Here is a 22,315-nt window from a genome sequence, read left to right as displayed (position 1 = left end):
TTGCTTACTTATGACCTCCTATCCTCTGTGCTGTCACACAAACTCTTCTATTTTAGGAAACCATCAAAAAACACACATCAGGAGACTCTTAAGACCTTCACTAATGGAGAGAGTGGAATATGTGGAAGGGAGAACATCAGATCCTCTGGGGACAGTTAGGGTGACTCAGCTGTGAAAAAAGTTTTTGACAAAGTTAATTTTTAGATGCTTAGTCATCAGGATATTGAGAATCTTTCTATCCTCAATGGAGTATTCAGCGGGAATAAAGTGGAATAGTTGTGGTTGACTTCACAGGCAGAATTGCTAACAAAGATGATGACTGAGGACAGAAATATTTGTAAGTCAAATACATACAATGTGTTTTTTATTATCTCCTCTTCAACCTTTTTATACTACCTGTCCATTTAAAATGTAAGGCAGCCACACTGTTTGGAATTAGGCAAATTTCACATAGATCAGAGTTTCTATCACTAATATAGTACAGCCAATCCAATACACATGAAAACATTTCTTACAAGCAACCTGTTTTCCATTTACATAGATGGTATTCTATCGAGAACATATTCTGTTTATGTAGGCTATTGCAGAAACAGGGAACAGAACCTGGTCTTGCTACCATTTCACAGGAGTATATACAATGCTTTTCAGCCATTCAAATACTTATTTCTTATACTCTTTTTTTTTGCTGGATAATTTCAAGAAACAAGAGACTAGAAAAGTTAAGAATACAGAAATACAAAATACAGGAAATATTTGTGAATAACAGCAGTTGTAAGTAAGAAGCTCACCTTAGATATTTTCAGAGGGTTGCAATATATAGCAATCTCTAAATATATATTAAAACAAACAAACAAACCATGAGTAAGAAATTCTACAAACTACATTTCTATTTTCAGATCCAGAGTAGATTCAGTACCAGGTGCAAACACAACTGAAATTGGCTGGAACCGTAATGAACTACCCTTCATCCCGCTTTGAGGGTTGGAAAACATCAAGTCCTAAAAATCATTTCAAGGTCATTTTGCAGCAGATGGGAGAATTGCTGGAACTCAGAGCTAGATCAGGAACTGCAGAAAAATATTTGATAGTGCATATTGCAGCTGGTGGATGCAGAAGGCAATATCACAGGAGTCTGTGCCAACATTTTCCCAAACTTTTAATTAAAATGAGGGCTTTGGACAATCTCATGTCTCTGTATCACTACTAATTGTCAGACACTGACACTATTCTGAGAATATAATTAACCATCAATGAATAAGATACATGATAGCTTTTCCTTTCTGACTGTAACTTGTTATAAAGAACTTCACATTCCAGATTTCATTTTGCTCGATATTGCATATGAAAAAGAAGGTATGCTTAAAATAATGTGAAGCACTGCCTTCCAATTTGTTTTTCAATTTACAGCTGTAAAGCATGAATATGCAGAAAATCATTTCTCTGACTGTCTTGCTTCATTTATGCAAAAGATCTCCAGGCTCTCTCTCAACATTTCTATTATCTTTTGCACTCTTCCTTAAGAAAGGTTACTTCAAAAAGACAACAAAATCGTGACAAAAACAAACATGCAGTCCAAAAAAAATAAGATTGAATGAAAGTGGATAACAGATTAACTTTGGAATCATCATACTTGTTTGTGAGTTTGTTTGTTGAAGAATTAAAATGATCAATGAATATGACAAAACTAATTTATCCATTTATTGTTGATTTATCTTAATCAAGAGGCAAGATCTTTCTGCTGATTTTCCTAGTTAGAACAGTCAATTTTCTAACTACAAACATTCTTTCATATATTCTGTATATCTGTGCATGTTAGGGGAGAAAACAGTTAAAGATTACATCATTCTTTTAAAATTCAATACATGAATCCTTATCATGAAAGTTTTTCAAATTACTATTTTCAAAGCTAAGGTCACTAAAAGCTTTTTGATCATTTCAGTCTGTGTGAATATTTTTAATTTGTCAATAGACTCATGGAGACATGAAATTACACTTTGACACTGAATATTATACATTAAGATCAAGGTTAAAAAGCCCAACCCAGCAGTAAGGATATTCTTAGAATAAACTACACAGTTTCTATTTGATTTAATGAAAGGGAGAAGGAATATTTCAGCTTCCACTTATTGTTTAGCTAATTGAAAAGAACTACAGGAAAAGTAAATCTATAAAAACTGAAATATGTTAAACAATTACACTTCTCAATAAACTGCATACTATTTTGCCAATGACATAACATACTCTTTGACATTACATTTAGACTGCTTATTACTCAGTTCTGTTGGTGCAAAAAAGTATAAAACCCACTGCTTCCATACAAATTCTTACTTCTGGAGTATTAAAAAAATATTTAAGTTACTATGACACACTTTGATATCTAACTACCTTTTCAATAAAAATCAATCAAGTCAGATGCCTGACAAAACATTTGGAATGATGAATGTTATTAGAAACAGATTTTTTTCTTCCCCCACCCTCTCCCCACCCAAAATATAATTTTCACATCCAGCTACAATAATCAGGTATGGTACAAACATAAAGGGGCACTAGGATCTTACAGGAGTTGAAACATGTCTGCAGCATTTAATTTGAAATGTGAAGACATATATAAAACCAGATGCTTATGCAAGCACTGAAAAAGCACACATCTTTCATAAAACATAGAATGGCTTGGGTTGGAAGGGACCTTAAAGATCACCTAGCTCCAACCCCATGCCACGGGTCAGGTTGCAACCCACGAAATCAGGCTGCCCAGGGCTCTGGAGCATTTCTGGAGGCTGACCTTGAACGCCTCCAGAAATGTGGCAACCACAACAAACATAGCTCAAAAAAGACTACTAAAGCCTCTTTTCCATGGTGGCAATACAAACAAAAATAAGATGGTTTAAAAGTCCATTTGATGACAAATAGGTTAACAGCTTGTTTTAAGAAGGTTTGATCACATGAGAAGTTATATACATTTCATGTATTTGTTAACAATGCACAGCAGAGCAAGCAGTGAAATGGAAAAATTAGATTTACAAATAATATTTTTGATGTATTTTTCTATGGAATTTTCAAGGCATGCATGATGATTCTGAAATCTGGCCTTCTACAGAACCTGAATTATCATATATTCAACAGCAAAATTTCACAGTGCCAAGTAGTGCTTACAAAGTTTACTCTTCATCCAGTTTTCTTCACTCCAGGTATTTCACATTTCTTTTCTTCTCATTTTGCAATGTCACTTCGAATATTTCCTTTATTAGGTGATGTTTCTAGAATGGATTATGTCACATCTAATCTCCTACTTCTATAACGTGTTTGTGTACTATTTAAGCTTGACTTGAGCAGCAGAATTATTGCATGTAATTTCATTTTGTCATAGTCCTGTGGGCATGTTTTACTGACAGTGTTTACCCAGCACACCTTAAGGGAGGTGCATCCTTCACTATAAAAAAAGTATTTGTGGTGAAGGGAGAACTAAAATTTTTGAAACTAGAAACTTAAGTCGCATGCATTATGTAAGTACAATAAGATAATTACTAAAGTACAAGAAAAAACCTTTCCTGAGTTCACCAGGGTGGTGCCATTGAAAAGAAAATGGTGGGGAAGACATTTACTCGGATTTCTTAACATTAAACCAGGACTAAAGCAATTCTCAAGGATGATGGATTATCTAAGAACTGGGATCTAAATTTCTATTTATGATAAAACATTTCTGTTCTATTGTAAAATACCAACTGGTGGTATATACTGTAACTTTGGTTCTTTCTTACTTGGTGTTATATCTTGCTGGATTTGGTCTGACTTTCCTCATTTTTTTACCCCAATTACTTTTCCTTTGTGTCCTTTTACTACCATTTTACCTTTATGAGGTGCTTGTGGCATCTTCTGGAGTGCTGGCTGAAGCTGGTCTGTGAATTGGACTGCTGAAGGACATAAAGGAAAGTTGTCACGACCCACCCTGATGGGTTCCTATCTGACTCAGAAGTGCCATTGCCATGCCACAGTTTATGCTGCAAAATTGCATTTGCTGCTTTGCTTGTCACATGCTTTATCTTCCACATGCTCCTAGTTAAGTCGCATCTTCACATTTTGTTGTATTTTTTCTGTCTTGAATGATTTGCACTCGTCATCTAAAAGTCCTAATGTGAAATATACACTCTAAATTACAGTTAATTGGCTTGCAAAATTTAAGTTAGTGGCAGATGATTAAAATGCTCACTAATCACTAAAGCATCACACTTAAATGGGACACAGGAAGCAAGAATTCTGGGAGCATTAATTTGCTGTATAACCTGCAGGAATGAACTTTTAGATCCTCAGTTTCTTAGTGTGCTAATGATAATAGATACTTACTTATAATCTAAGGGCATTGTCACATACAGACACTAAAAAAAAATAGCATGTTCCCAAGATCCTTTAGGTCAAGCACAATAAAGGCACAATGTAACAAAACTATTTTAAAACATGCAAACAAAAGAATTGTCAGTACTCTGAATATAATAAAAGAGGGTAAAATAAAGTGTGAGAGACAGATTAAAACGTAAAATAATTCTCAGGAATTTGGATCTCACAAGAAATGTGACACCAGAAGATGATTTATCCATTCTGTCATGGAAGAAGAATGTCATTCATGTACCAGTGTAGATACTCCGTATCTGTAGTCTGTTACATTACAAAAATAATACACTTTAAGGGTTTCTGTATCCAGATATACCTGTGTATAGAGGTACACGCACCCTTTCACACACATATATGGTTTAGATATGAAAATGTGGTCAGCAACATAAGCACTGTCAGAACGTTTCCAGTGAACTCTGCCTAATTCATGGCCATTTTGAATCTTAGTACCTGTTGAACTTGTGAAAATACAAACAAGTGTATATATATATATGCGCATATATGCATATATATATATGTATATGCATACATGTATATGTATACATATAAAAAGAATGGGAAACAGCAGATTTATAAATTAATTGTGGTAAGGGATTATGATTTCAAGAGTAATGACAATAGGCTCTATTTTGGTTTTGATTAGTCACCACCTCAGCTAACAGAAATTGTGTATATAACCATACAAGCGAAGTGATTAGAAGCTGATCTGAAGTGATTTGAGGGAAAGTCTGTGTTCATTCAGAACAATTAGGACTAAACATTCTTGACTGGAACAGAGAAGGTCTGTTCTATGTTTTTCTGTAAACTGAGGAGGATAAAGCCAGTTGGTTTTGTGAAGTTAAGCAAATGGTTTTAAGAAAGCAATGAAAAAGTAGTTTCTATAGCTTTATTCACAAAGAAAGCATGAAGATGGAGTTTCTCAGACATGAAAATAAAGTAAATGCTTATATTAAAAATGACAATTCAAAAGTACATTAGAAGGTTTTCATGCATATTGTTTGGAAAGGAAAGTTGTGTGCCAGACACTGCAAGAGGACATGCAAATCAAAAGGTAATGTCAAAAGAAAATCAGTTAATATTATAAGCCATAAAAACATAGTAATATCACCTCTGATGTATTCATACACAGGCTAATTTCAGAAAGTAAAAAAACCAAACAAACTAGGACAGTCCATAATTGAAGACTTTTAAAATTGTTCAGTTATTCAGATAAAAATACAACATCTTTCTTACCATAACTGAATTGGGTCGATAATTGTGATGATATTCTTCAGAGAAGTACTCCGTATTGTGGTCCAACCTTTGATGCCCTCCATATTCTGAAGCATCAGAATCCATAAGGATTTTATACTTAAGAAGACTGTTAAGGTAGTATGTCAAAATTCTGTTAAATGGGAAATGAAAGTGGAAATTCTGAAAGAACTGCTACAACATATTTAATGCTAGTATATTCAGTATAGAGGAAATTTATATATGTATGTATATATGCATATGAGGGAGCAAATATAAAGAACCTATAAGAACTGTATGACATATTTTCTTGAAAATTTCATCTTAGTGTAGTGATTCTAGTAAGTAAAGTAGCTTCCCACTTTTGCTGGAATTTTCAGTGAACGATAAATCTACAGTATTACAGTGGATATACACAGCAATTTGTGCAGTGATCTAGACTAAGTATACACCAGTAAACAAAATAAGTGACTTTGACTTGAATCGCATTTATAAGAAATAACACAATTATGAACAATCACCAAAATAACAATTAGTGGTTAACTGCCAAAGAGTCTGATCAAGTGTTAAAGACAAAAGTATATATATTTATAGCAATAAAACCCTATAATTCCTTTCAAAGTTCATAGAAGAACAAAAGAAAAGTTATATTTAATAGAAAACCTTTTAAAACAAGCATTATTCTGATTGCAGTTGCTAAGATGGGGGTGTTACTTAACATTTTAACAATGAGTTGGAATACCTGTACGGAGACATACAAGAACTTTAAAAAAAAATTGCACAATCCGAAAATAAGCGATAAAATGATTTTGAAGGAAGAAAATAAAAAATAAGGGAAGAAATAAAGAGCTAATACTTATTCTAAAATATAGTTCTTATTTGGGACAAGAACAAATGAAGTATTTTATTATTTTCTGGTATCACTTCAGCTGTATAAGTTTATTACACAAGCCCTGAGTTTCAATAGTTTTGAATTTCTTGTTCTGGTATAAATAGAATACCTTTTACCTCCTGAAGTTACAACAGATAGCCTCAGTCTATACTCCTGTTCTCCCTCTCACAAAAACAAACCCAAAACAAGACAAAAAAAAACCCAAACACATACAGAGAAAGAAATGAATCTTCCATAATCACAATCTGCATCCTTAATTTAAAATCACAGAAGAATCTTATTTTGATAGAGCTTGTATTTATTAGGATTAGGGAAGAATGAAGCAATACAATTTGCATTCAGAGGCTCCTTAACTGCCCTTGGACTTCTATATTTGCTCACGCTTTTGAAAACAGGCCTGATTAAAATCTAGGGATTTTGGTATTGACAGAATTGTTTTTATTCAAGTCTTCTTACATCTCTATTTCTAACAGGTGCTGATGAACTTAGAAAATTTCCTGACTGCCACAGTCCTACCAATTTAAATCCCCAACAACAAGAAAGACTGTTCATGTGAAGTCTGACATAACACAAAAGATGTCTAAACTAAAAGTAAGTGCAAATTTATTCTGGAATAGTTCAGAAGACCAGCAGATTGCACAGGCTTTGGTGACAGAAGGTAAGAAAGAAGAAATACAGGTACAGATGAGGGAAGAAAACCAAAGCTGTCAATTAGCTATTGAAATGACTAATGTTAAGTAATGTCTTCCCTACAAGTATTTGCAGCAAAAGAAATCAGTGTCCTAACTGCTATGTTAGTTTTTGATTTCTAGAGAGTAGGTAACAAAGAGAGAAACATTACATTCTCTAGCAGTATTTTTGTTTGCTGCTTCTCGTTTGTCTTTTAAGAAAATGTTAGGAAAATTATTCTTCATTGTCAGCTTTCATTCTCAATGCCTTCTATGCTCACTACATACTCCCCCTCCTTTGTTTCATAAACACACTCAAACTGTTAGGCATTTCTTGCCATGCACAACATATCAAACCAAACTACAGATCCTACTTTTCAGCATCCTTCCAAAACCAGTATCAACAAGGGCTGCTACTGTTCCACTGTATATTTTATGAATATGGCAGGAGAATGACTCCCTCAAGCATTTCATTCATTGCTACTATGATCTACGTTATACACTAAATTTAATAATTTATCAATGTTGCTGAGAGGTCTGACATCTCTAATGATTCCTTTAAAACTATTTACAGCAAATGCAATTGTTATGGCTATACTAATTTGAAACAAATTATCCAACTTCCTACACTATAGAAGTATGTCTAGCAGTGCTCCCTAGCATTCACTGCCTCTCTACACCTCGCAGCACAGCTTATTTGGCAGAACTATTGCTAACCAGATCCTGAAAAATGGGGACAAAAGCATTCTAAGATCATCATATATTAGAAGGAAAAAGACTTAGTTTGGTAAACAAGACCGTTTCCCTTCCAACTTAAACCTCATAAAGAAGTTGCATTCACGTTTCAGAATTTTATGAGCATTTACGTTTTTGAATGCTATCTTCATAGAAGCATTAAACAACAATTTTGCATTTTAATTAAGCACATAATAGAAGCATTTTATTTTGCAGTGAAGTCTCTCTTGTTTCAGTGACAGAATGCTGGAAATACTACCCTGCACTCTGATTGAAAAAAGCCCAATTCCTGTTCAGTTTGATTCTCTAACTGTACATTTCCTAACTACTACAGTGGAGTAGAGCAGTAAAAGCAATGAACTCTTGTACAGATTGAGCTGGAAATGGAAAGTCTGTCATTATATACCACATTAATTACTGAATTACCATGCTTTTATGATATTTTGAAATACATATTTCAACGCAGATTTTTAATTTAATCTTTGCATGCTTAATGACACATAAAGCACCAGCAAGTAAAGGCAAACTATAAAATGAAATAATTTGTATTTTGTTCCTCAACCTTTAGTACTGAAAAAAGAATACCAGTGTTAATTGTGAGGGAGGTGGCCCTGCATAATTAGGAACCGTGCAGAAGAGCAGACAGGAATTTCTACTGACCAGCTGGAAAATGATGTAAGACTCACTGAGTATTTATAAAGAAACTTATTTTCTGTATAGTCTGGTTTGATTCACATAATTTTATTTGAATGTGTTTGATCTATGATAGATGTTTAAGTACAGTTGGGTCCTTTGTATTATACATAAAAGTCCTATTACAGAGATTACTAACATGACAGGTTACTTGACCCATCAAGTTAGAAAGTCTGAATATGACTGAGCAAGACTGGAAATGGAGGAAGGATAACTAAATGTACAAAAAGTCTATGTCATCCTGGCTGTTTTGCCTCCACCTTTCATAATGTGTTTTAAAATTAGGATCAGGCACTGTTAATAGTTTTGATTTTAACACACAATTAAATGTTTAAGCACCCATACTTCTGTTTCTGTGGCATTTTCCAGGCATATACCTAGAGCTTGAACATGTACATAAATGTTTGTTTTCTTTTCAGCTCAGATTAAATCACCTCCCACATTCTTGCTGTTCTTCTCAAAATATAAACAAAATACCTTAAAAAGATTTCATTTTTATCCATTTCTATCATATCTTAGCTAGAAACAAAAGTATATGGTTCTGTCGATACAGGAGGGACAAAGCTAAAGTACAGGTAAAAAAAGGATCAAGACCTGTGCTGAAACACTTTATGGTCATACATAGGAACTTTCAGAAAATGAATTTAGGCTAGAAAGAAAGAAAGGTATGGACAACAGATATGGGAACAATTTGAAGAAGCCTTTGATCCTTCAAACAGTCCTGGGATCAACTGAGGCAGCTACAGAGGCATTCTCTATATTCTCTATTCTCTCATTCTCATTATACCCATGTGGATTAGAAGATTTACTCAAAAGGAACAACTAGGGTATACCCTCCTATTTGGGATCTCCAAAGAAAATTTTGGGTGCTTTCTTTTGTTTGTTTGTTTATATAAAACTAACAACTTTCCCATAAAGACTCTTTCAATATTTCTTAGAGTAAATCTTTACAGAAATGGCTGTGTATATGCTCCCATAGTTGTATATCACATACAAAAGACCAACTCTTCTCAAGAACCCTATATCCTATTAAATAGTTTCATATATTTACTCATTGTTCTAAATATATTTGCAAAGGCTGTACAAAAGCAAGAGATATTTAACTAGAGCATTTGGCACAAAGTAATGAAATGCAGGAAAAAATAAAAACAACAACCTCTCCCTGCACCCTCAAATTCATTGTCATAGATTCTTGAAGAAATAGATGCTCAAGCACTGTTATAACAGCTCTCCACATGTGATCCTGTATTGTGCACGACAAGACAAAGAAAGCTTTAAAAGCATGGAATAGTGAAGAGAGAAAATAAATTTTCTTTGGGAAAAGTTAAGACAGATTCTGTATCCATCTTGACTCAGTATTCTAATCCAGGAACAGATATTAAAGGATGGTTTTCTTCTTTCAAAGAAGTTATATCATAGTAGATTAAAGAAAAAAGCTTTTCCTCAATCATTAATGGGTCTATGCAACACCAAAGTACAGAAAAATTCTCTCTTTACTGAAGTCAGATAGTGAATTAAAACAGTTACATTAGCATTATTCAATAAAGGCTTATAAAAATTGATTCCAAAACTGAGAAAAAAATAACCAAACTTAAAATGAACTAGTAAGTTTTTAAATTAACACATCTTCCTAGATAACAATGATGGCGAAAGCAGCATGTTTTCAGATGTTACCACATGCAAGAACATTAATAAGCACTGGTGGGAAGGAGAACATAAAAATAAATGCTGAGACTTCCAGGGACTGTAATGTTTATAATAAAGAAATGCTAGCAGTATTGGACACCGTAGTACTCTCCTCTTAGGCAAAAATAAGTTGACATAATTTCCATACACGTTTATGCCTATCTAATGCTCTTGTCTGAAAAGACAGAGAATTTGGGACTTAGTAAAGTTGGATGTACTGAAGTTTTTTAATGAGGACGTGTTTAGCAATTTAAAAATCATCCTTAAGCATAGCAGAAGAAAATCAAGGCTGACTCTGTCAGATGCTAAGCATTAAACTGCTTTTGAGTACAATTAGTTTATTAGCTACATACACAGTGATTGTACATGATAAAAACTTCCAAATAAAAACCTTTAATGAGTTGAAAATATTATGACAAATCTAACCTTCAGATTATGGTAAAATATTTTTGCCCATCTGAAATTGGAATCAAAAGCCACCTACAAGTACTGTACCAGCATTTCTCTTTTGTCTTGTTTAATAACTAGCATACAGTTCGCAAGCAGCCTACATCTGAACTAAATTCAATATTGTAATAAGTGGATGCTTAGAGGTCAGACTGAATAAACTAGCAAAGCAGTAGGATGACTCATATCAGCATTTAAAAGCTGAATATACAAGTTTTTCCAACTTTGCTCATTAAAAAAAAGTCACTCTAAGCCAACAGCATAGAAATTACTAAGAGAAAACTAAGAGTCAACCCTTGTAAGTGTGGATTCAAAATCTGTCATGAATGCACCAAAATTTCCCTTTACTACTTGAATTAAAACACAAAAATAGCTAATCCTGCTTTTTCAGTATTTCTCTATTCAAAATTGGAAACTACATGAGGCAAAATACAAAGTTCACAGATTTCACATCTCATTTGAAGCCTTCACAGATACCAATCACGACCAGAAGTTCATATGCCCTTAAACACACCATTATCTGAAATAACATTTTTCCTTACTTAGGCACATTTTTCTGTTCTTTAGATACAGCCAGCGGTTCAGATATGTAACACACCATGCTAATTTTCTCTAAAAAGCAGAAGAGAAACACTCCCTGCTTTTATAGTGAGAACCAGGAGGGCTGTAGGTACCTGTTTACTCACCCTGAAGATGTAACTCAGAGTTATTCTACGAAAAGATGAAAATAGAATGGCTTCAATTCAGGGCAGTTCTTAGAATAAGTTGTTGTCCCTTTCTTCAAAACTAAAGCTGGTTATACAAAGAATTAGAGAAGTCTTGTATTAAAAAATTGAAGTGCAATGCTTTAGAAGTGCCATTTTGTTTACCACAAAAAACTTATCTCTTGTATGTTTATACATACTCATTGTACGTGGATAGAGTCATGAAACTAATATATTTTTGAGTGGTACAGCTGCCAGACAGAAAGCGCATACTGAAATTCCCACTGCCCCCAGCATTCACTGGATTCTCACTGTAATCATAAGATGTAGAGGAATGAGAAGGTGCATTGACGTTAACATTTCAGATGGACTTGGAAGTATACTTTTGGAGTAAATCGCATCCACCAACCCTTAATGTGCTTTGCCATACAGTTCTATGCCATCTTGGTGTTCAAAGAATGCCACCTGTAGAGCTGTTTTGAGTGCCTTTCATTTGTTTGTTTTTAAATCAGTTTAACAGAACTTGAAACTCAGTATATCTTCTTAAGTTAGTAAGACAATATTAGAAACATGTACAAAACTTTCCCCAAAGAAGAAAAACATTTAACAGGAAAACACTTAAGTATTCTTTCTGTGACATCTGAATATTGAAGTTATGTGTATAAAGGTTGAAGGTAGAAAATACAGAATTTGTCTCAGAAGCTTATAAATGAAGAGAAACATCCCAGATTCAACAGAGCCCTTCTGAAAGCAGTGTGTTTTTTGTTAACTGAAGTCCAGAAAAATCAAGAAATCTACCATAAACACAAACATCTTTCTATGTTGAATCACAGACTGGCTTGGGTTGGAAGGGATCTCAAGGATCATCAAGTTCCAACTCCCCTGGCTGTGGGCAGGGCTGCCAACTGCTAGGTCAGGCACTAGATCAGGTTGCCCAGGGCCCCATCCAGCCTGGCCTTGAACACCTCCAGGGACGGTACATCTACGGCCTCTCTGGGCAGCCTGTGCCAGCACCTCTCCACCCTCTCTCTGTTAAAAATCTTCCCCCTGACATCTAGTCAAAAATCTTCCTTCCTTTAGTTTGAAACCATTCCCCCTTGTCCTATTACTATCTACCCTTGTAAAAAGTTGATTTCCCTCCTGTTTATAATTTCAGTTTCAGTTCCATTTAGATATTCCACTACTTCAATCTGTTTAAAATCAACTCTGAGTGCTTTGGCATTATCAACAGCGTGTTTCCCAAATTAAAGTTGGTTCCAATTATTTACTTATGTTTACTCATCTTTAAAAACTCTGCTGACAGAAATAACAGAAAGCTGCTATTTAGGAAAGCTACTGCTAAATAGATGCAAGTTAATTAGAAAAAACAGCTCATCTAGGTAAGAGAGATGGCCCCCACTTACCACAAGAGTTTAAATTCACACAAGAGAGTAGAAAAAAAGTATCATAAGCCAGCCTAAAGGAGAAGTGGGATCATCAAACATTTAGGTTGGAAGGAACCTCTGGAAGTCAGCTACAGAGTTAGATCAAGTTGCTCAGGGCTTTATCGAGTAAGACATTAAAAAGGTTACTCTAAAGATTGAGCCTGCACACCCTCATGGACAATCTGTTTCAACACTTGCTTGCCTGTTCACACTGTGGAAAGTTTGTGTTTGGAAAAGCAACATCCCTGCAATTAGACTTGCAGCTACTAAAGTTGTACCATGGTCGCAAACTCCATCAAGGCTACTCAAACTCAGATTTTAGACTGAATTTACTGGAACCATGCTCTACTCAAGAGCAAAAGATATCTAGCTAGTGAATGCCATTCTGTTCTTGAAAATTATGCAGAAAAGCTGTTGGAAAAAGCACTGATATAGAGAAATCATGACGATGATAATGAAGATGATATGTGTCTATTACATACAAAGATACTAGCTGGTTTGAGAAGTCAAAGCCAACAGTAATGAATCACAGCTAAAGGAAAATATTTACAGAAAGCAAGAACAGATAAGCTGTTCTAGCAACAATTTTCATTGCCAAAATGTTACCACTTGAAGAAGATATCCTGCCAAAGAGTGAAGATAAGGAACAAAATGAAAAAGGAAAGGAAAGCACCTGTAGAACTGAAAATCATTATTATAATGTTGAATTGATTTTGTAAAAGAAAAGCTATGGCCACAATCATAATTTATGAATTACTAAAATGCACAACAAAACCAAGAAATATAGTCCCAGATCATTATGACTAAACAATGAACTTTTTATTCACCTCAAATCCTAAAAAGCAGAAACCAGATTTTCAAGCTAGACCAAGAATACCAAGGTAATAATAAGGACGTTAAAGGGACAAAATTATATGCTAGTAAGACACACTAAGTAAAACAAGAACTCATTTTTTAAATGCACCATGTATGGAGGAATGATGAAGAAAAGAGAAGCTTCCAGAAGAACCGTAAAAAGCCTATAGTCGTTAGGACCCCTTTTTGTTTTTTTTTCTAATGGTTCTTGAATTTCAACAACAAAGCAGGTAATTAGCATAATTTTGAGGTAAAGTGTACCTGTTCACCTACTCTAAACACATTCCAAATTTTGCAGAAGACTAAGGTGTCAACTTTGAGGAAGAGCATCTTAGAGAGTTTTTAGATGAGTTTTCACATCAAATTAAACATCTTGGCCTGACGATCTTCAACTCAGAATATTTACAGGATCATAGAATGGCTCGGGTTGGAAGGGACCTCAAGGGATCACCAAGCTCCAACCCCCCTGCCACAGGCAGGGCCACCAATCTCCACAGCTAATACTAGACCAGGCTGCACAGGGCCCCATCCAACCTGGCCTTGAACACCTCCAGGGACTGGGCATTCACCACCTCTCTGGGCAGCCTGTTCCAGCACCTCACCACTCTCTTGGTAAAGAACTTCCACCTGATATCCAACCTAAATCTTCCCTCCTTCAACTTAAAACCACTTCCCCTTGTCCTGCCATTATCTACCCTTTCAAAGGGTTGACTCCCCTCCTGTTCGTAGGCTTCCTTCAGGTACTGGAAGGCTGCACTGAGGTCACCCCGCAGCCTTCTCTTCTCCAGGCTGAACAAGCCCAGCTCCCTCAGCCTGTCTTTGTAGGGAAGGTGCTCCAGCCCTCTGATCATCTTTGTGGCCCTCCTCTGGACCCTCTCCAACAGCTCCCTGTCTTTCTTGTATTTGGGGGCCCAGACCTGGACACAGTACTCCAGATGGGGCCTCATGAGGGCAGAGTAGAGAGGGACAACCACCTCCCTCTCCCTGCTGCTGGCCACCCTTCTTCTGACGGAGCCCAGGATACCATTTCCTTTCTGAGCTGCAAGGATTGTTGAAGCCATTTATAATTTAACTTATGATGCAGCACTGAAGGGGGAAGAGGACAAGTACTATATCTTTTTGCTTAAACCAAATATGGATGCTTTTTTGCTTCAACCAGATGTACATATGGATGGACATAAATCCATATAAAGCTGATAATCATGAAGATAAAATGCTAATTTACTTTTGTTGCAAGATAACAAGCCTTGTTAAAAGAAAGGAAAATAAATATAGCGTAGTTTTAACGAGAATTCTGACACTGCAGAAAACTTAACAGAAGTCAGCATGAAATCTTATGGAAGGAAAAAGGGCTATGCATGAAATCTTTAAGAAAGTTCCTTTTAGCAACACATTCGTTCTGTCACAAATTTTTCTGACTCTCATACCAAATCACATGTGTCCAAGTGTACACTACAAGCATACAACACTGAAAACAAAAGATGTCAGCTACCAACATTTTATTATGTCTCTTAGGTTCTTCATGATTCACAAGGAGGATGCAGCTACTAGACAAGTCTTTTACATTCTCTGGAAGATTACAGTTGTCCTGAGTTTTATTCTTTGCTTTGGAATTTTCCTCACTGCAGTCTCTGTAAGCGTTAGAAAAGATTGCTGTTCACTGTCTGCTTATCCTTGTTTACTTGCAGTGTATCTGCTTTCCTACTGTGCTAATGGGAAAAGGAATAGCATATGTTAAATCTTGTTGCCATCCCACTGCTGTTTGGATGCAGGGTCGTCTGACAAGTCAGCTGTGCCACAACAGAGATGGTGACACTTATCTACCCACCTGTCTTGATGAGAAAACTGATTCCTTTGTTCTGCTGCTGGGAACAACATTCTCCATTATCAACACAGATCATTCTTTTAACTCTTGTTTTGATGTTTCTGGCAGTACTTTCACAATCACTTTTCCATTCACATATTTTGTACATATTAGTAATACTTCTGTTACAAATCTAGTATTAGTTTGCAGATGGCAAAATAAACGTTTGCTTCAATTATGCCACAGTAAATTCAAGAAATGGTCCAGGTTGAAAGGAGGAAAGTTCAGCTGGCATAAATGCAAAAAGCTACAGAACTAGAAATAAGAATTATTTAACGGTAGGGAATAGTATAATGTGAGGAAGTAAACAGTTGAAAAACATTGGCATAAACATCACACAATTCTAATTTTTCAAGACCATGAATCTTTATAGCTCTGTGGATTTGGTATACTGTCAGAACTATGACTTTGTTTTGACAATGAAGTTCAAGAAAGCTAATTCCAGAGGAATGGTTGAAAAATTTTAACAAGAGAAGATCAAAAAAGTGACAGCAGTATCATCTGAACAGAAAGAATCTCTCTACTTCATGAAAATGGGACCCAGAATAAACAGTGTTTAAAATGTGTTTGAACAGATTTCAGTTAAACAGTAAGGAAACCATTCTAATAGTAGAGACAGTAACACACTGGAATAGACCTTACTACAGAAGTGGGGAAGTTATTTTGAAATTATTATTGTTAACTTAAATGGAAATCAAAGATTTCCTGCTCTTTTTCTGCCTCCTTTCAGCCATCATCGTTCTCAACAGAGGAAACAATTTTACTGCAGACAAGCCTTGGAATCAAATTAACCGCTACACCACAGAAAGGTCTAGGCAAACAAAAAAAAAGAAGAAAAAAAAAGAGGAAACTTATGAATGGTTTCCTGTTAACATTCAAAATTTTATCTACAATCAGAACTAGAGACAGATGATCTAGATGATGATTATCTTCTATCTCCAAACTGAAGCAAATTAGGCAGAAATAATTTGTTAACTCAAGCTGCCTGTTTCTCATGAAGAGAATTCTGAAAGAGCATAATTTATGAGGTAAAATTCCAGAATCAGCAAAGAAATGTTTTCTTCTTTTCTTCACATAAAGAAATAGAAATTGAGAAAAAGCATATGCTGCCCTAATAGTGACACAGATTCATGGTGCTGGAAACCTGTGGCTTTTCCTACTCAGATCAAACTTTTTCAAGATGCATTAGTAGGCTATATTTCTTATTCACACATATTAACCTTAACGTATGAACTACCTTGATAGAATTTGGCATTTGTCTGATCCTAAATTAAGTTCTTTGTCTTCATTTGCTGTATACACGCTGAATTCTAATAGGCAGGGACAGTTACATAACTGCACTTCAAAGCAGCCTGCAAAGCAGCATCTTTGCCTTCAGCAATCACACTCCAGTGACTCATTCAAGTGACCTTATTTGCTCATTAGAAGCTCTCAGTGCAGGTTGCAAATGTCAGAGAGCCTGAGTTAACTTTTTTTTTTCTTAAGAATATTTCTGCAGCATTTCAGAGACAATATTTGTGATATTTCAGGCCTCATCTAGCTACTTGCATATCGATAACTCTGGCTTTCAATATATTACCTGTAAATTCATACCAACAGTAAGTGTATGACTTTTTGATATTCATTCACTCTAGCTTCACAAAGCTTTGGTACATTATGTTATATAAAAAATGGCAATATTTGTAATGAGGTAACCATTTCTTTTCACAATATTTTTTCCCTCCTTGCATTTTAGTAGAGTAGTATATGACAATATAAAATGTCAAGACACAAACAGACATATGCTAGTTGAGATTCAGTTATGCTCAACAACATATACTTTCATGCCCACATCCACTATTAAGGTCTCAGTCTTTGAATGTCTCACACTAGGATACATGACCTTAGGCAAACATGATGTTGAACGGATCAACTCACTTTCAAGGGAAATACATCAGAGAAGACAAAGGTATAAAAGGGAAGAAAAAACTGACTCCAAGCTAGCTGTGAGTCTTCATTAAGCTGCCTGATCAGAAAAAGACTGTCCAAACTAAGCAATACCAGAAGGACTGTAATGTCTACTGTTCCTTTTCTTACAAATGTACAAGCAAAGTTTGCTATGCCAACAGCCTCCAAATGAAGAACTGCTGAAAGAAGGATGACATCTTCAATAAGATAAGAACAGCCAAATGCCTACAAAAACGTTGGCCAGAGAGTCAGGAAGCTCTGTATCCTTTAATGTAACTAATAACGTACCTGAGAAGCTATAAATAGCAACAGTGTAGTTATATATACATTTACTAGAAGATGTGCCAAAGCCATCCACTTAATACAGATAAATTTAAGACAAGTGTTACATACACAAATCTGATTAATCTGATCCATTAAACAGACAAACCTAGGCATAGGTAAGTGGAATGATCATCACTACATTTCTTACAATCCCAACGTCATTCAGATAATCTTTTTATTAAAAAAGAGTTTAATCAATGCGTTATAGTACTTGGCTCTTAAGGCTTAATCAGCATATTGCCTCTCTGAGTACCAAGTAAAAAACCCACTCATTTCTTAAAATAAAAACAACACAGAGTAACAATAAGCTTGTTTTTAAGTAGTTCTGCTTCATGCTTAAGTTCCAAAGAGAGAGTAAAGAATTGCTTTCAGAAGTGGAGAAGATGTTCTGATGTTTTAAGGTCATATGTGACAACATTTCTTACTTATAGGATACATACTTTCATAAAATCTCAGGTTAAAGTTACAGAAGTACACATAAAATTCACTGTTCTAGTTGCAGGACAAGAGTAAGAAAAGAAGAGGTTCAACACGGAAAACACCCCAGCATCTTTAAAGAAAACAGATACTAATAATTGGTCAGCTGAATGTTGGCAGGGAGAAGAGAAGATGCTGAAAGTCGAATAGGAGGGTAATAGCGGTTGCTAACTTCGAATACACTGCATTTAAAAAATTGGTATTATAAACAGTTTTGCACTGTTTCTATACTATGAATGTTTGAACACTATAAAAGACTGAGCTGCAAAAATAAACCTTCATGATTTTTTGTTGCCTATAAGCTGATGCAAAGTATTATTCAAGGAAGCTATTTTTGATTAGCCATTTAGAAAACTCAATGAAGAAGGACTTCCAACATGCTCAAATGAAGACAAAATTTTTAGCTCTCCTGGTTAACTGGAGTATAAAGAGGACTTCCTATGGTCTTGTGTTGTTGATAACCACCCCTAGCTTTCAGTTCTAAAAATAAAGGCAAATCCTTCCTGAAGTACCAAAAAGAAGCCTCAACTGTGTTCGTGTTCTGAAAATCACACCATTCCTTCCTTCTTCTGCACTGGCTCACTTTTACCAGACTTAGAAAGACATCAAAAATAGTTCAAGTTAGCCAAGAGATATGAAAAAAATACACAATTTTTAGGGCTTGCTGGTACAAACAGAATTACAAATATCATATGTTGACTTCTTATCCAAGAGAAATGAGGCCATTTTAGTTATCTTCAATATCTCAAATCTGCTGCCAATTAATAGGATGCATACAGTCAGTAACCACTGCTCAGCTAACTAGAAGATATTTAAGAAACTTCTGTAACATGATTCTGCTTTAGAGCTCAGATTCAGAGAAGTGTTACCAATTACACACATCACATACCAGCTATTACTAAGATTTCAGAAGTTCCCTAACATGCCGATCAAGCACTACCTGGTCATGGTAGTTCCACAGCTCCAGGGTTTTCCTTCGAGCAGCAGAAAAGCAATCTTTTTATACACAGTAATGAGATAGTGGAGTGCTTTCATCATTATTTATCAATGGAAAGAATATAAAGAATGTAACTGTTTGTTAGATTTAAAATTGCTTGGCTTTTACCTCTACAGAACAGGAACAAAAAACTTAGGCATGTTCAAGGTGTTCACGAACAACTTACTGCTCACAGACTTTGCTTGCAACAGGCACTTTGTGAACCAGAGCTTGTAGACAGATATATCACAAGGGATAGCACATGAGTTATTTGGAATGATTCACATCTTTAAAATCCCAGATACTGGAAATAAGAGAAGGTTCCTGTTTTCAGACTTAAAAATACACCATTAATCAGGCTGTGATTCAGTGGGCAATAGCTAATTGCCAAAGTTCACTTGCATTGTTCATACACTGAACTGTTGTACAAGAAAACTACTAGGGGAAGGACTGTTGAGAAGGTGACTGATGGGAAGAATCCATATTTGAAATTCTTGCATAAGACTACTAAATTACAAGAGCTCACTAGTTCCCCTCAAAGTTGTGAACAGTACAATACAGTAAAACAAAACAACACTTCCTTAATCAAATGAACAAAGTCTCAGGTATAGGTGCATGTTTGACGGAAAAGGAGTAGAATGATTGCACCAAGAACCCTCAGCTCTACCAGAGAAAGCAGCTGATGAGTCACACTGAGGACATGGAACTAAAAATTTCACTATTTGATTAGTGTGGGAGGAGTTAGTACAACAAAACAGCTCTAATAAATGCAAATGAATTGTTTATAACTGGCAGTTTCATTAGCCATAATAACTTTAGCTCAGAGAATGGAAAAGTTAGTATTTATCTTTATGCCTTAACATTTAAAGGCATCTTTATGCCTTTTACATTTAAACTATCTGTAATATATTTTGTAAATAAAATTATATACTGCATTCACTTAAGAAAACAAGAATGTGTACTGAGGCTAACATATTAAAATAAATATATAATTTAAACTGTAAATATGAAACATCCTCTCTATGATTTATAACATGCTTGTTTTATACACACTTGAGCTGCTAAGTTCTCATATGATTGTCAGTGAATCAAAAATTTTTAAAAAGGATCTAAAAAAAATGTGATCATCTACCGCTAAATGAATAACAAACATTTCCCAGTGAATTTCCACTTGCTTAAATTAAAAAAATAAAAATAAAAAAATCAATCGGCATTGACTGTGCTGCTCACCAAGATACAGTACAGAAAGCTATATAATGACCACAGCGAACTAGTCTCAGACTAACTTACTGAAATCCAGCTGGGCCTTGTGATCTGCAAAGGAAAACCAGTGAAGACCAGATTTTCCAATTTGCTTCTCAACGACTACTACAGAGCAGTCTCAGCTGAAACAGGAGCAACGCATTCAGAATTCTACATAAACAACAAATGCCTAAGGAAAAAGGAGATTCTGGTGCCAGAAAACAGATTCATGAAATGCTTCTGAAATGATTGAAAAATTTAGAGCACTGGTAAAAAAAAAAAAGCCCAAAAGACTGCTTATATAAAATATTTAGTCAATAGACTAATCATAAAAATAGTTTCATAAACATAAAGAAAGATCAAATAGTTTCAAAAGTTCCTGAGCACAGCTTAGTCCCATCTTTGTTGTATGCAATATAGAGCAAAATTTTTATAAAGCTGTGCACAGCACATTTAAATACATGCACAAAAATAAAGCCTGGGTATTTAATTCACTTAGTACAGAACAAAAAATAAAGCTAGGGAAACAGACTCATACGTAATAGTACTTAAACAGAGGCTTCATCAAGACATTTGTTACAGAAGAGAGAAAATAAATAATAGGAAGTTCTTGAGAGTGAGTTTTCTTGAAATATTTCTCAAGCATTTCTGAGAACTGAAACTCTAGTATCTTTGAGGAAGAAAGACAGAAAATGAACAATAAAATGTGTTTTGGGTTTACTTGCAACTGTATATGTATCAGAACAAGAAAGTCACGCTAAATCTATTGTTATGTGCTGTAGTCCTTAAAATTGATCTTACATCTTTTCCATCTGCAGAACTCAAAGCATTTCATAGAAAGCAGAGGAAGTATGGTAGCATCAACCAAAACAGGTGGATATCTGATGCCTACGACAGTGAAGTGTTGGTATATCTCACAGCATCAGATTAAGGCTTTGCTAATTCAAATTACTACTCCATTCTACCTTTTCCAGGAGCTTCGGTAGGACCATACAGGCAGCACATGAAGGATATAGGACCATACAGACAGCAATGAAGGATCTGACCTGAGGTTTCTAAACCAGAATCCTGCTACGTTTTAGAGTTCCTGAGGGTAAATTCAGCAGTACTCAAGTAATAAGGTGCTACACTGCACGAAAGCAACTCAAATACAGTGACAGTTTGCTGAAACTGCTAATTAAAAAAAATAAAAAATAAAAAAGTTAGGAGCTGCAGTGCTTTAAACTGACATGGCAAGATTCATTAGACTTTGCTTGTCAATGCACTTGAAAAACAGGATTTGGACACAAGTAAAAAAGCCAATTACTCAAGATTAATCATTTACTGTTCCTCAGCTGAGCGAAGAGCACGTTCTCAGTCCACCCAATTATAAAACAGAAATTGCACAATCTTCCTGGAGGTTTAAACTAATGCATTTCCTTGTGCAACTGTGTGCATCTTACTGTGGTCAGTTTCTGTAATTTAAGAAGCAGGAGTTCCTTGACTTCTATGTGACATTTTTTGGGGGGGAGGGAGAGAGGGGGGAGATCCACAAGGAAATTTTCAAATGGAGCCTTTAAAGCTCTATTTTTACTTGTTTTACAAAATGATCTCATGAAGATGGTAAAACTTCTAATAGTCGTTTTTGCTGTACACTAAAAATTAAAGCAAGACTGTACTGATGAGGAGTAAGTGATGTCTGACCTTCTAGTTATAGTTTGCATTAATATTAGAAGACATATATATATATATATACACATACTAATTTAGTAAGTTTCTTTGTGAA

At 35.2% G+C, this 22,315-nt stretch overlaps 1 protein-coding gene across 3 annotated transcripts in view; it reads right to left on the bottom strand.

The window, feature by feature from the left end:
• The window catches only part of GBE1 (1,4-alpha-glucan branching enzyme 1), a 164,507-nt gene that overhangs the window by 9,122 nt on the left and 133,070 nt on the right, over positions 1-22,315 (bottom strand). For 2 of the 3 annotated variants that reach the window (XM_021402973.1, XM_021402987.1), the window contains 2 exons: positions 5,620-5,737; positions 2,500-3,911 (listed from right to left, as the gene is read on the bottom strand). In XM_021402973.1, the coding sequence (XP_021258648.1) occupies positions 3,837-3,911; positions 5,620-5,737 (193 nt within the window). In that variant the 3' untranslated portion in view covers positions 2,500-3,836. Of the gene's footprint in view, positions 1-2,499; positions 3,912-5,619; positions 5,738-22,315 lie in introns of those variants that run through there. The other variant, XM_021402981.1, reaches the window with a different exon arrangement.

This window comes from Numida meleagris, chromosome 1 (genome assembly GCF_002078875.1).
Source record: "Numida meleagris isolate 19003 breed g44 Domestic line chromosome 1, NumMel1.0, whole genome shotgun sequence".
Lineage (NCBI taxonomy): Eukaryota > Metazoa > Chordata > Aves > Galliformes > Numididae > Numida > Numida meleagris.
The sequence above is the reverse complement of the archived record's forward strand: the minus strand, read 5'-3'. Positions and strand labels throughout refer to the sequence as shown.